The sequence below is a fragment of the Sebastes fasciatus genome, chromosome 18, assembly GCF_043250625.1.
Source record: "Sebastes fasciatus isolate fSebFas1 chromosome 18, fSebFas1.pri, whole genome shotgun sequence".
Taxonomy (NCBI): domain Eukaryota; kingdom Metazoa; phylum Chordata; class Actinopteri; order Perciformes; family Sebastidae; genus Sebastes; species Sebastes fasciatus.
Genome location: NC_133812.1, coordinates 25044846 through 25059520, shown reverse-complemented (window position 1 = coordinate 25059520; position 14675 = coordinate 25044846). Strand labels below are relative to the sequence as shown.

Here is a 14675-nt window from a genome sequence, read left to right as displayed (position 1 = left end):
CTCTCTCTCTCCCCTCTTTCTTGTCATTCTCCAGATGCACTAGTAAAGGCAATAAAAGCACTAAAAAAAATCTTATAAGTAGCAGTGTCCATAGCACATTCTGCCCATAGATTGTGACGCTTCTGTTCCCCAATATAGGGGAAGGGTAACAGTACATTTACGTGTAAACATATAAAAAGTCCTGTTAGCAGGTTATTCGGCCACATCTGCCGTTTGTTCAGGGATGTATTTATGCTGCTGTTGCGCGATTTGTCGCCTCATTACTGGCGCCTCACAAAGGAGATAACAGCCAAAAACTCGGTTTTCCCCGTCACCACTGAAAATCTAAATCTTCACCCTGGCCGAAGTTTTACAAAAGCTCCATTTTCAGTGATCTAAAACGCCCTTTGGGTGTGGACGAAAGGCCAAAACGCACAGAAAAAGCTTTTTTTTACAAAAATACCTGTGTAGGTGTGGACAAAGTCTAAGTGAACTTGTCTGTGATGTTATTTTTTTGTCCAGATAGGATGCTTTATTTGGTTGATTTATTTCAAATCAGGGTAGACGTGCAGACGTTACTTGTCCTCACTTAGAATAAATGAACTTTCACTAACTTTAACTCTGTGATATCCTGCAACAAAACGTGCATCCACATTATAGCAAACTTCTGAATCATGTGATTTGTGAACTCCGGCAACGCCCTCGCCTACAAAAAGTTCCTCCAACATGACGTAGGGCTTTAGATAACAACATCCATCCGCATATGTTAACAGTATACTTTGTGTTTAGCATTACCGAGGCTCATCAGTGGGTTTATAGCAAAAGTGTCGTTTTTGTCGAGCCGACTGACGACAACAGCGGCAGCGTCTTTCTGGATGTTTAGCTCTGTTTCGGATTAAGTCTGCCATCTGTACGCCTCTGAGAGCGCATTTGTGTCATGTCACACACTGACAAATATCGTGACCATCCACTTATAAACATGCCCAAGAGCTCTGATACTTGCAGCTAAGGGCAGATGCAAACACATCGCACACTCTCTCTCTCACACACACACACTTATGCAAGCTTAATTTATTACTCACTTCTTTGACCCAAATCAGTCACATCCTGTGTGACTGAGAGTTCTTATGCATATATTCAGTAGTGCACACACACACACACACACACACACACACACACACACACACACACACGCACATGCACAGACACACACAAAGCCGATAAACGTAACACGTCCCATTTCAACAGGGTGAATAGTGCCTCTCTCTACAAATGAGACAGTATCATTACTCATTGTCCCATTTCGAAGATGGAACCACAATGTGTGCACAGATGTCAAACTCCCCTCCAGAGGCTCACTGGGGAGCGATCAGCGGCCCTCTGTGGGGAGGAGAAGCTAACCGAACCGGCCGCACAACTTAACAAGAAGGAATCAACAGACGAGCCCTGAGGAATTTGGCAGCAAGACGGAGGAACACCAACACAGTCCCCGACGTCCACGTGTATAATAACGTGTGTGTGTGTGTGTGCTCTTGTGTGTGTGTATATTTAAATGTGTGTGTTCTTCTCGGGCATATGTGAAGCTTGTGGGCTTCCCCCGGTGCTTCTGATTGGCTCAGACTGCATATGTCGAGGCTGCAGCCGCTGGGTTTGGCAGCTTTACTGAGTACTGATGCTGCACCGACGGGAGAGCATTTACAAGCTTTCAGGGTAACATTACAGCGTGAACATCGCCAGGCCAGGTAAGGCAGAGGATGGGCTAACGGGAGCAAAGAGAAAAGGTACTCTTTCACTGGACTGTGTAAAGATATAGAGGAGTAATGTCTACCTGAGCAGAGAATGAAGTCACTCTCCCTCTTTTAGTGCATGTGAGTGTGCTCCACTGGCTAGGTCACAGCCGCCGCTCTGCACGGCTCTCATACAGCGGTTACAGCCGATAACGCTGTACCGACCGACGGCTTTGTCGCGGAATCGTAGCGCCACCCTCCGGTTCCCCTCAGGTAAACACTGTTAGCACCTTTAAATGCCAGCCGCCAGCTCAGCCGTTGTCATGTTGAGAGCCGTGTGGAGGCAATAGAAATCTCACATTTAGCACCTTTTAAGTGTTTAAGGATTACTACAAATATATTTTAGTTTCTCTTGTTAGTTTATTTATTTCAGTTTCAATTGTGGGATTTCAGTGAGACTTTTATTTTCTAAAGACATAGTGACATAAATTCAGGCCACTCTGCACATGTTTGCAGCATGTACTGTGTAATACAACTTATAAATAAATCCCTAAATATCTAAAACATATAGTCATTATCTACACAATAGATTCAATATTTCATTCTTGATTTGCTTTACTTTAGTTTATAAGTAGATTGGAGCTACAATGGTTGTGGAATAATTGATAAACAGAAAATTAATGTAACAATTTGGATTATTGATTAGTCATTTAAATAATTTTTAAAGTAAAAATGGCAAAAAGATTCACTGCTTTCAGCGCCTCAAATGTGAATATTTTCTTGTGTTCTTACTCTTCTGTAATAGTAAACTAGGTGGGGGCCTTGTGATGAGCATGTCTCACAATTTACTGACATTTTATTGACTAAATGATTAATCTTGGCACACTAATCAATAATGAAAACAATCGATAGTTATCAGTAGATCAAGATCATTAGATTATTTCAGTTAAAAACAATAATGATAATCTCTCCTCAAGGTCCATTTAGTAGCTCTTCAAGGGCTTTCAATCATATCACATAATATGGAGTTTGCCCAGTTGTCATGGAAACATAGATGTTAAAATCGTACATATTTCCTGAGCGCTTTAAGTACCTTGAAGAGCTTTCACTGAGACTTGGTATCAAGCTACACAGTTACTGCTACACTGGCAGCAGTATTGTGATACACTCTTTTGTAGTTGCGGGCGTTCATTTCCTGTTGCAGACATTTGAACTTTGAGCCGTTGTGCTTTCTGGCAGATCTCTGTGAACTTTCACAGCGTTTCATTTCAGCCGTCTATGAAACTGTGTGAAGCTGAAAGCTCTTCATAACGCAGTGATCGCTCTCATTGGGAGAGCGGGTAAGTAATAGAAGACTTTTTTTATATTTTTATTTTACTTGGGAGATGTTTGGAGACGAGGACGTTCCTTATCCCCCGTCCTGAGCAGAATTAAAATGAGGGAGCGGTGCATTAACTCCAGTCAAACGTTTCTTCGCTCTTTCCACCGATGCCCCTATCTGTCCAGACTCTCTACTGGCCTGCAGCACATACAAAGGAAGCTGGGGGGCTTAGATGGCGAGTGAATGCATGTGAAAGTCTGTGACTGTATGTGTGTGTGTGTGTGTGTGTGTGTGTGTGTACGGCGGGGTGAGGAATCAGTCTTTGGAAAGCTGCTTAGGCAGCAAAGACTAAGACAATGGGCCCTGTAAGCCACTCCAGCAGGATTACAATGAACCACTTGGCTGAGTGACACCAGGCCTTTCTTCATTCAGCAGCGTGGAAGCCGTCCAGATACCAGAGAGAGTGCATCTGTGACCTTTGCCCTTTTGTTTCTCAGCAACCAGCCGCCCAGTGCTGCTTTCAAGTTCTGCTGTCAAAAGTGTCAACTTTTGACATCATCAGTAGGCAGAGCTGGTAAACAGCAGCCTGAGAGTCTGTAATCAACACTGAATGGATCCACAGAGAAGAACCGGGGAGAGATTAAAACCCCTGATCGGGACTCATGATCAGCGACCATTAGCGCTATAATCTATCAATCTAATTATTATATTCACCATCAATTAATCTGTTGATTATTTTGTTTAAATAACGGATTCATTGTTAAGTCTTCAAAATGACAAACAAATAAGAACTTGAGAAGGTAGTATGCTTAGAATTTTTTGTTTTAAAGTTACTTAAAGAGGTCCTATTATGCTTTTTTGTTTTTCCCTTTCCTCTAGTGTGTTATACTGTATAGTTTGTTGTGCATGTAAAAGGTCTGCAGTTACAAAGCCCAATGTCCACGCCAAAGGGAGTTACTCTACCCCTCAGAAACTCTGCTCCTGAACTGCCTGAAACACCTCGCTTGAAGTCCCGCCTTTTCTTCCGTAACGTGGTGATGTCACCAAGAAACACATTTGCATAATACCTGCCCAGCGGCTAGTTTGGCACGCCCTCAAACAAAGCTAGTTCGAGCGGAGACCGGGCTTTTTTGGTAGGTTGGGGAGGAGTTCAAACAGAGCGTTTCAGACAGAGGGTGAAAAGAGGAGCTGCAGCTCAGCCCGTATGAGAAAAAGAAAGTGTTTTTTTGAACATTAAAGCAACTAAACATGTTCAACAACAAATACAAGGTTGCACCTGATAATTAGCATAATAGGTCCTCTTTAATTAATCAATCAATTAGCAAAACTGTTGATTCATTCTTTGTCATTTCTATCTGCATATTCAATTTAGGTTCTGACACACTCATAACAGGAGGTGTCAAGCTCTCAGTTTTACTTTAAAATCTTCATCAGAAGGAGGTAGAAACACCTAACAAATAAACGGTAGCGGGTACTCTTTTAAACGTATCAATACCATTGCTGATGCATTACCTTAGTTTCAATACTAATAACTTACTTTGAGGAATATAAACACTTCAATGTAGTACTTCACAAGTAGTTCACTCCGGGCTAATGGAGTCACAGAACTAGATATTAGTGATTAGAACACTCACAGTATTATCGAGATTAAAGGAGTTGTTAAGAAGCTTTTAGACCGCTACACCAGAAGGGTTTATATTTACTAATAGGATGTACATCCTTAAGGAATGACTGTCCCAATACTTACTGGGGTTGTGAAGAAACAACACACAGTGAAGACAAACACACAATCACACAAACGTATCCTCTTTCGGTTCAACGTTGAATTCTGTTTTCACACTGGGTACAAACACGGTTTCCTGGGTAACAGTCTGGTGTTTTTTGACCCACTTACCCACCCCGACCTCTTCGCTACGTGGCGTTTGCTGCTCTTTATACTTCCTGGTTCATGATGACGTGGATTACATACGAATTGATTTGTTGGGATATATACTAATTACAGTGCTTTACTTTTCATATAGTTATGAACGTTGTATGAGAACAGCCTGATCACACTCACATCACATCTATCTATCATTTTGAGTTTCAAATTCACCAAATGTGCATGACTTTGGGCTGGGGAGGAAACCTTGGCAGACACAAGAAGAACATTCAAACTCCACATAGAAAAAGCCCCGCTAGCCAGGTCTGCTTCATTATGGAGGTGACGGTGTTATTTACTGACACAGTGAACGGTCAGTCTGTTTTTTTAATGATTTCAGTGTCAGCGTTTCCATTGATGTAACTGGTTTCTTCAAATTCCTGTGGAACAGTTTGACATTTCCACTTTCAAGCGACCACACGCTCACCTCTCCTGGTGTCCCAGGTCCTGCAGGAGTGTGTCGGCGTACTTCTGCCTCTCGCTGATCTCGGCGTTGGCCAATTTCTTCACCTCGCTGCGAACGAAGTACCAGAACTCCTTAACGCCGTTCTCCACCCTCCTCCGCAGCTCCTCCTGAGTGGGCCCGGGGCCTGCAGCGGGGGGAAGCGTAAGAAAGAGCGGCTCACAACAAAACATAACAAAGATCCTCAGCTGGCATGACATTTGAAGCACAGGTATGATGTAAAACAATGAATCGAATGACTTCAAAAGCAGCTCCGTGAGAATACAGCTGGGAGGAACGAGGTAGAAAAGGATGCCAAGAGGTCTTTAGGAATGTTTGAGCGTCGGATTATATGAGTCTAAATAGGCTAATGGCACAAAGCAAGGTTTTTGGAATATAACCATCAAAATTCTGCTCTTTTATTCAGTGTCTCTGGGTGTTGCTTTGACCTCAATAAGGAGCACTTGATCACTGTTTTCGAGCCTCGTGGCGCTCTCTCACGTCCTATCTCATATAGTTCTAACAACAGGAAGGAACTCTACACCCAACCCGAGCCAAACAATGTGGAGTAACCCACACGCAGAACACAGCTGACTGCTCTGGTTTCTGCGGAGAGAGAAACAACAAAAAAACCGAGGAAAGGGAAGGACAGCCTGGAGCAGGAGAAAGAGGAGGTGATGGTGGTGGTGGAGAGGGAAAAGCTCTTTTTTTTTACGTTCCTATCTTGCGCTCTCTCTTCTCTCCTCACTCCCTCCCTGGGTGGAAAAAAGCTGGAGGGTATTTTTAGCCTTTTCTTCCCCTGCGGCAAGATGGAAAGGCTGACCCCGTGCTGCCCTCCACACTCACATGTCCTTCTGTATTTTCTCTCCGTCTCTTTCCTCTCCTCCGTTCTGCCATCGGGGCATTCGCACCGCTTCCACTTCATTCACACATTTCCCAGCTCACCTGACAGCTCCCCGGCCCCTCTGACCACTGCTTAGAGTGGCAAACGCACACGTAACCCTGCCAATCCGACGGCACGGCACGGCTCTGCCACCATCGCCGCTGAGCTACAGCCGGTTTAACTGCGGACTAGACCGAGAGTCTCGCTGCAGGCAAAAGCTCACAAGAGCCGCTGACTGGTTTTACACCATATTCAGCCGACCCCCGCACCTTCCAAATCAATCCTTTCATATTTCCGAGCTCTGTGCCAAATCCTTCCCTGCAACCTTTTACATGCCCCCCCGCCGCTGCTCTGCTTACCATCTCCAGTGAGTTTCTGGAAGCTGTGGATCTTCTGTTTGGCTCTGGTTAGCTGGTCCTCCAGGGAGCGCAGTCGCCCTGCAGCGAGGGACCCGGCTTCTGCCTGACCCTCTGGTATCCTGGGGGAGAAAGACATGAGGAGAGGATGGGATGGGTGAGCATGGGAGCATGTGTACGCCGGTAGGACGGAGAGAGAGAGCGTAAAAATGTCTTAGTCTGCAGAAATACTCTGCTGAAATAGTACAACTGTATCGAAGTAAACAAAAACATCTAATGGACAAAATGATTCAATAAAATTGTGCTCAGTGTAGTGGTGCAAGGAGGGCTGTCCTCAACCAAAGAAATGATTAGTCGACTAACACTTGATTTTGTCAACTAATCAATTTAATCAACAGATCTGTAAAGCTGAGTTTCTCCATAAAGAATCACACAAAGCACCTCTTCAAATCCTGTGTTCACCAGAGATGTGTTCATTCTCGGAAATAAGTCATTCAGCATGAAAAAAGCATAAAAAATGACTAATCGACTACAGAAATCTTAGGCGAATAAGACCAAAATGACCGATTAGACGACTAATCGACTACGAGGGGGCAGCTCTAGGTGCAAATAATGATTACTTTCATCATCAAAGAAGTTGTCAATCTTTTTTGATACTCAATTAAGTAAAAAAAAACAGTAAATAATGATAAATCATGCGCACCAAGCTGCTTATTTAGTAAAACAGCAAATCCTAAAATTTGAGCAGCTGTTTAGCATTTTTAATTTACTTACTTTTACGTTGCTAAATTCCTTAAAGTGATAGTTCATGTGTTTTGAAGTGAGGTTGTATGAGATTCTTATCCATAGTCAGTGTATTACCTACAGTAGATTACGGTCTGTGTGCCCCCAGTTTGGAGAAACAGACAAGAGTATCTACACAGGAGCAAAGCAATACACTGCTGTGGACGGGAACGACAGAAAAACGTATTCTAGCCACCTAAAAGAAAGGCTCACTGCTCCTGTCTGCTTCTCCAAGCTGGAGGTATGCCAACCGTCATCTACTGTAAGTAATACACCTACTATCAATAAGTACCTCATACAACCCCACTTCAGAACACCTGAACTATCCCTTTAAGACCATGAAACAATCATTAAAATTGCTGTCAATCACTGACTGAGCTACTGGTTCAGGATTAAACTCATGTACTGGATCACTTGTTAAACATCTTATTACACATGATCTTTATGATGCGATGCAATCTAGACAAGAGGGCAGAGTTCAGACTGGAGCAATCCCACTATTTCAGCTTCACTTATTTTAGTCTGACAACATGAATTAGCTTGAGACAGACACCATTTCTAAGCAGGCTGTACAACCGTTTTCTCCTTCACTTAAGACTTCAGAACATCAGCCATTCCTACACCTGGAAGTACACAGCTCTCGCTTGACTGTGATTGACCCTTCGCTGAGCCCCGCCCCCTACAGCTACGCCCTCAAACTGTCAGAGCTACTATACTATAATATACTGGCATCATATGAAACTAGAAAACCAACCATGGTACCAACCATGTCATACTAGCTTGTCATAAAGGAGGTTAAGTAATGCTCCAAACGTAATCACATGCAGTTTGGGGGCATAGTCAAGTCAGCACAATGACACACTGACAGCTGTTGTTGCCTGTTGGGCTGCAGTTTGCCATTTTATGATCTGAGCATATTTTTATGCTAAATGCAGTACCTGTGAGGGTTTCTGGACAATATCTGTCATTGTTTTGTGTTGTTAATTGACCTCCAATAATAAATATATACATACATTTGCATAAAGCAGCATATTTTCCCACTCCCATGTTGATAAGAGTATTAAATACTTGACAAATCTCCCTTTAAGGTACATTTGGAACAGATAAAAAAATGTGTGATTAATTGGGATTAAATATTTTAATTGATTGACAGCCCTTGTAGAAATGTAACGTTTTAGAAACGTATATCTCTTCCTCTACACGTGCCCCAGGCACAACATTTAACCATGACTAACTCGAAATCCACAAAACCAGCCTGGAAATGAAGACAATCTGAAACGATTGCATCAGTCTTTGAAGCAGAGTCGTATAGCTGTCGAACCCTCGTCAGACGCTATGATTGGCCAATCTGCATTTGAAGGGCGGGACTTAGCAAAGGGTCTTTACTCATGATTTTTAATCTGGAAAAACATATCAGATGTTGTGCAAATATTGTGATATTCTCTTTTCCACCATCAACCAAAATCACTCTCTGAATAAAACTGTCAAGAAATCGTGCAGGCCGCACATTTGCAGGATCCTGCTTCATTTTCTATCTACAACACGTACTGTAGTTTTAACCGTCGCTAACAAGGAGCAGGAGTTTGGAGAATGTTTATCATCCCAGCCCAGACTGCTTAGTCTGATATCTATTCTCATTTGGACGTTTCTGGACTTAAAAGTTGAAAACTGAGCTGAGACATCTTTTAATGTGCACCAGAGAAAATTCTACCTAATTTGCTAAGACACCAGAGTGGAGCCTCCTGGAGCCTCCTGGAGCCTCCTGGAGCCCCGTCCCGGTTTATTTACTTGAAGCTTAACATTATCTACAAAGAACTGAATCATTTTCCATGTTTGTTCGGGCCAGCCGATCTGCTACTGAACAATACACCGAAGCATTATATCCCGTCTCCGTATCCAATGACTCATCTATTAAATGAATGTCAAATTAGGGAGACAAGGAGCCAAGTAGTACGACGTTTCTTTGTGACTTTGGTTTAAAAACTATACAAAAAAAGAAGAATTACAACTATTGTGATTGACTTTGGTTGATGTCTGCCTGATGTAATATAATGGGCTAACATTTTAACTCTGTAATGGATACAAATTCAATTTGGTGGAGGAAATAAACGAGTCAAAACAGACTCAGACAAAATTAACATTTAATGAATTCAAAAAAACATCAAAGCTATTCAAGTGGAGTAAATAGATTAAACATAATTTGCTGCTGCACTTTGACCATTTATCAGCAGCCCAACTGGAAATCCCTTTTCCTTATTGTACAGTCTGTATGCTGATTGGTGCCGCAGAGGTCTGGTCTTTCTTATATGTGTGAAGTATGACTAAAAAGATCATGTCATGTACTGTATATAGGTCGTAAACAGCTAATCCAGTGGTTCCCACAACCTGTTTTCCTTGATATTGTGTTTTGATAAATGTAATTTATGGTGCTGTTAGATGCTTCTAGAGCGCCCCGAGAGCAAATAGGTTTTTGACCGCAGTGAAAATGTTGTTTTTGAAAGGCTAAACGCCAACAAATATGGATTGAAGCTGAATATTTATTATTTATGATGACTTTAGGACTTTACAACGCTAACGGAGTTATTGGAAATGTTTGGATCACATGAGTCAGAATCTATCATACGCAGCCACCACTGGAAACTAATGCTACAAACAGTATAATACTAATACTATTAGTGTAGTATAATCTTTATCTGCAACTGTGCAGAAATGCCAAGTTAACGCAATAATAATGCATCAACACAAATTTGTTTTAACGCCACTAATTTGCATTAACGCAATCAATCTTTTGGAGGTTGTATCAGGCTCAGTTTTAAAGCTAGAGTGAAGATATTGGTATTATATGAAACTAAAAAACCTAAGGAATCCATTGGTACCATGTCATACTAGATTGTCGCAAAGGAGGTTAAATAACGCTCCAAACTTACGCTAAATTGTGGTGAAGAAAAACTGGCATGGCCATTTTCAAAGGGGTCCCTTGACCTCTGACCTCCAGATATGTGAATGTAAATGGGTTCTATGGGTACCCACGAGTCTCCCCTTTACAGACATGCCCACTTTATGATAATCATATGCAGTTTGGGGCAAGTCATAGTCAAGTCAGCACACTGACACACTGACAGCTGTTGTTGCCTGTTGGGCTTCAGTTTGACATGTTATGATTTGAGCATATTGTTTTATGCTAAATGCAGTACCTGTGAGGGTTTCTGGACAATATTTGTCATTGTTTTGTGTTGTTAATTGATTTCCAATAATAAATATATACACATATTTGCATAAAGCAGCATATTTGCCCACTCCCATGTTGATAAGAGTATTTAATACTTGACAAATCTCCCTTTAAGGTACATTTTGAACAGATACAATTTTTTTTAAATAGTCTTATATACAGACTTTTGTGTAATTATCCAGTAAATGTGTTATTATGAATACAAATCTAATTTTGACAACCTCAGAGCAGACCTCGCACCCCCTGTGATCAACCTGTGACTCCAGGTTGTGAACCACTCAACTCAATCATTCACTTACACAACTCACTATATGGTCTCTCTGCAGCTCTTTGTGTTTTTTTTCTTTTGATCCACTGTGAGAATGCATGACTAGAAATGTGGTGCTCAAAAAGCACCACATTTAAAAAGGCCTTCGCAAATTAACAGCTGATAATCTTGCAAATTGCTCATTATAGCTGAAATGATGTTTGGGTCCGCTTTTCAGTCCATTTAACATATTCCACATTAATAAATAAACATTTTCACAGCTCTGTGTCGATGAACAATGAATAACCGCTGCATGCGTGTAATGAAAAAAAAGACAAATGAGCACTCTCAGACATGCTCAGAAGAGAGCGCGGAGCTCAGATCAGCCGAGGAGAGAGAGAAAAAAAAAAGGAGAGCTCCCACCGACATTATACCGAATCAATTCCTCTACATAGAACTATTAAAAATGGAATATGTTGGAATGCACAGGGGCATTGGCGAAATGCTGCAAAGGCCATGTTAATGAGTCATCAAGGCATGCAAACTCAATTTGCTCCATGAGTGAGGAACATCAGTCGCTGGCAGGCATAAAGATGAGACTTTTAAAGTTGCAACAGCCCTTCTCGCTGCACCCCCCACCCCCTCGCTGTTGAAGCTTCGGTCCCATAGAAGCCCCGGCCTCCCACTTCACTGAGCACTAACTGAGCATTGTGCTTCAAAGCCATGGAAATAACCGAGGAGAAAAAGGGAGGATATGTTACATTATGTAACCGCGTGATGGACGAGGATAAACCTTTCATCCGGGGTACATATATGCGTGTCTTAAATTCACGCTTCCTTTCTCCGTCACAAATCTGTGAATGACAATCCCAGCTGCCTGACACACATCTCTTGAAACAAGACCCAGGTGCATTTCCTCTCAGAGTATCACCTCCGCCGTCTATTCTCACGGCTAAGTCTGTTCAAACAATATTCAACAGGATGTCCCAGAGGCCACACCCTAACCTGCTCGTTACACCGTTTCCTCAGTGACATCATTTCCCCGGGGTTTTAAGTGCTGCTTAAAAACTGAAGCAACACGATATCTCCTTGAACAAGGAAGGAAAAAAAAAATAGGCCACACCAGGCAGCAGCAGGGTAATGAGCAGAGACGTGATACAGAGGTTAGCTAACATGCTCCGAAGAGACATAAGCTGCTGAGACACAATGCTGGTGCAGGAAAACCACAAGCATCCCCGACCAAGATATGTAGAAAATACATCCAAACACCCAGTGGTATCAAAACACACACACGCACACACACGCAGAGGAAAGAAGGCAAATAGCGTACACAAATAATACACAAATGATCCCTGACGGCATCTCTAGAGGACCTGAAGCGGAGACAAGGCAGCTGGATTCAACGGCGTCTTAATCAAACGATACAGGAGAGGTAGCAGATGAGGAAAAAGCTCTGAGTTGAGGGGGGGGGGGGAATAGCGTGGAGTGAAAGACAAGCTATGAAAGCAGGGGGGTGATGAGCCCCCACCGGCGCCAACGCACTGAGCCGGAAAGCAGGTGAGGTTCAGCAGCGCAACCCAGTTTCCTCTGAAACGCTGCCCCAGCTGTCGCTCTGCACCCGCACCCGGTAACCGTGGAGTTCACGGGGCGTTCAGAGCCGGGGCGGAGCGGTTTGAACGGCGCAGGCTCAGGTGACGCCGCGGCGCATACATATTACCGTGAGTTAGATTTAATATAATCTGCTCGACTTCAAAAGGAAACTTTATGTGCTGACCTGGGAAGACATACATATGGATGTAATGTATTCTGGGATGGTGTAGATGAAAGCAGGCTACATGGACGCAATTTGCCTCGAGACCCAATAGACCCTTTTTATTCTGTTTTAGGGGGGGTCTGTAGGGGGAGACAGCAGGTCAACAGTAGATGTCACATAGATACACATCATCTGAACGCTGTGGAGCCTGGAGATTAATTTGAGATGCAGCTCAGCTCTGTGTTTCAAGTTGTTCTAGTCATAAATCTGTAATAAACATGAATTATTTAAAATTCATTGTGAAAGTGTATAAGGGTGTAGAACATGATGATAGAAGTATATGATTTCCATCCCCATGCTCTTTTATGTCTCATAAGTTGTTGCAGCAATTTCTGGGTTGATACCATTTGTTACACAGATTCAGTGCTAAATTTAACCATTTTGTATCTATTGAGAATTAATACAAATGACCAATAATCCCTCCAAAATATCACATTAAGACACCAAGACCTTGAGGAACACCTTAGAAAAAGCCATGCTGTGATTTGTGATCAAAACTTTTGACATTTGGAGATTTCTGCAAGAATTGCATTTTTTTGGCGATTGCATGGCGAACGCTTCTGTTGTGTAAACTGCTCAGAAACCCCCTTATTGTCAATCTAGCTAGTAAAGCCATCCATCCTCAGAATGCTCTAGGTCTCTAGCTTGTGGCTGTAAAGTTTCATGAGGCTGTGATTATCCTAGAGGTCACCACAGGTCATTTTATACAGTGAGGTCACGTTTCAAAAAATTGTCTCCATTCAATACAATGAAATGGCTACTACAGGGACTAACATCATCTCACATGAATACAGTTGGGCTCATTGGATCCACAAGAGTCTCATCTTTACAGTGATATCCAATTTATGTAATTCCAAGACCGTTTAGGGACCCCAGTATGCAGAAATATTCAGATACATCATTTTAGAATAGGAGAAAATAACACATTTATACTGCATGTGATTATCATAAAGTGGACATGTCTGTAAAGGGGAGACTCGTGGGTACCCATAGAACCCATTTTAATTTACATATCTTGAGGTCAGAGGTCAAGGGACCCCTTTGAAAATGGCCATGCCAATTTTTCCGCGCCAAAAAGAGGAACATTTGATTTAATGTTCCCGTACGCTGCTCTTCTATATACGCGTGTGATGCGTCATGTTCCAGCCTTTTCCTGGAAACTCGCCATGTGTGAAACCAAACCACTTGACTCCAATAAGTCAAGCTAATAAACCAAGGGAATGTGTCAGTGGGCAAAGGCGAGTAAACACTATAAATGGGTGGAAAAAGTCTGGTCATTACCATGAAAAGCCGCAACCCACTGCTCCGAATCAGTTTGAAAGCCCTGTTTGAAGAGATAATCACAGAGACGGTGTATTGTATGACTGTATAATACTGCATTGTATGTACTACAGTGTAGCTGTTGTTTTGTGCAAAATATTTCTATCTTTGCGTGGAATCGGTTAATCTCGCCTCGACGTCACCTTCCCTTTGCTGATCTCCGCGTTATGGCCGCTGACTCCAACACTGTAATTCCAAGTAAACTGATTCTGAACGGTGCATTCTTGCCTCGCATGCTTCGCCGCCTCAGTACACCCGGAGCGGAGCTGGCTCGCTACTTGACAGAGATGTCCTGACCGCAGACAGCTCCCACAATGGGGCTAGTGTGTGCGGTAGTAGACTTTCCCTCGCTGGGCCTGAGCGACGGCCCGGTCGATGGGAGTGGAGGTCTGGATGGAAGCGGCAGCAGCATCTGTTTGGTGTGGCCGGACTGGGATCAAACCATTATACGGTCTCACCTCACCAAGCTACACTGTCTGTTTTTACAGTTTAAATTAGCATTTTTTTAATTTTACTTGAAAGATAGGGATCCAAATGAGGCAGACATATGCAAAAAGTAACGTGTGTTGACAAGATTTCAGACTGCAGTCTCCACAACTCTCCTCACCCCCTCCATCCTCATTTTCCATTTCCTCCTTGCTGCTCTTTACTTAG

General features: G+C 42.7%; 1 protein-coding gene across 1 annotated transcript in view; it reads right to left on the bottom strand.

The window, feature by feature from the left end:
* Positions 1-14675, bottom strand: part of fut8b (fucosyltransferase 8b (alpha (1,6) fucosyltransferase)) — a 113499-nt gene that overhangs the window by 29988 nt on the left and 68836 nt on the right. The window contains exons 3-4 of the mRNA XM_074616704.1: positions 6633-6751; positions 5376-5538 (exon numbers count right to left, since the gene is read on the bottom strand). Of these exons, the coding sequence (XP_074472805.1) occupies positions 5376-5538; positions 6633-6751 (282 nt within the window). The remainder of the gene's footprint in view (positions 1-5375; positions 5539-6632; positions 6752-14675) is intronic.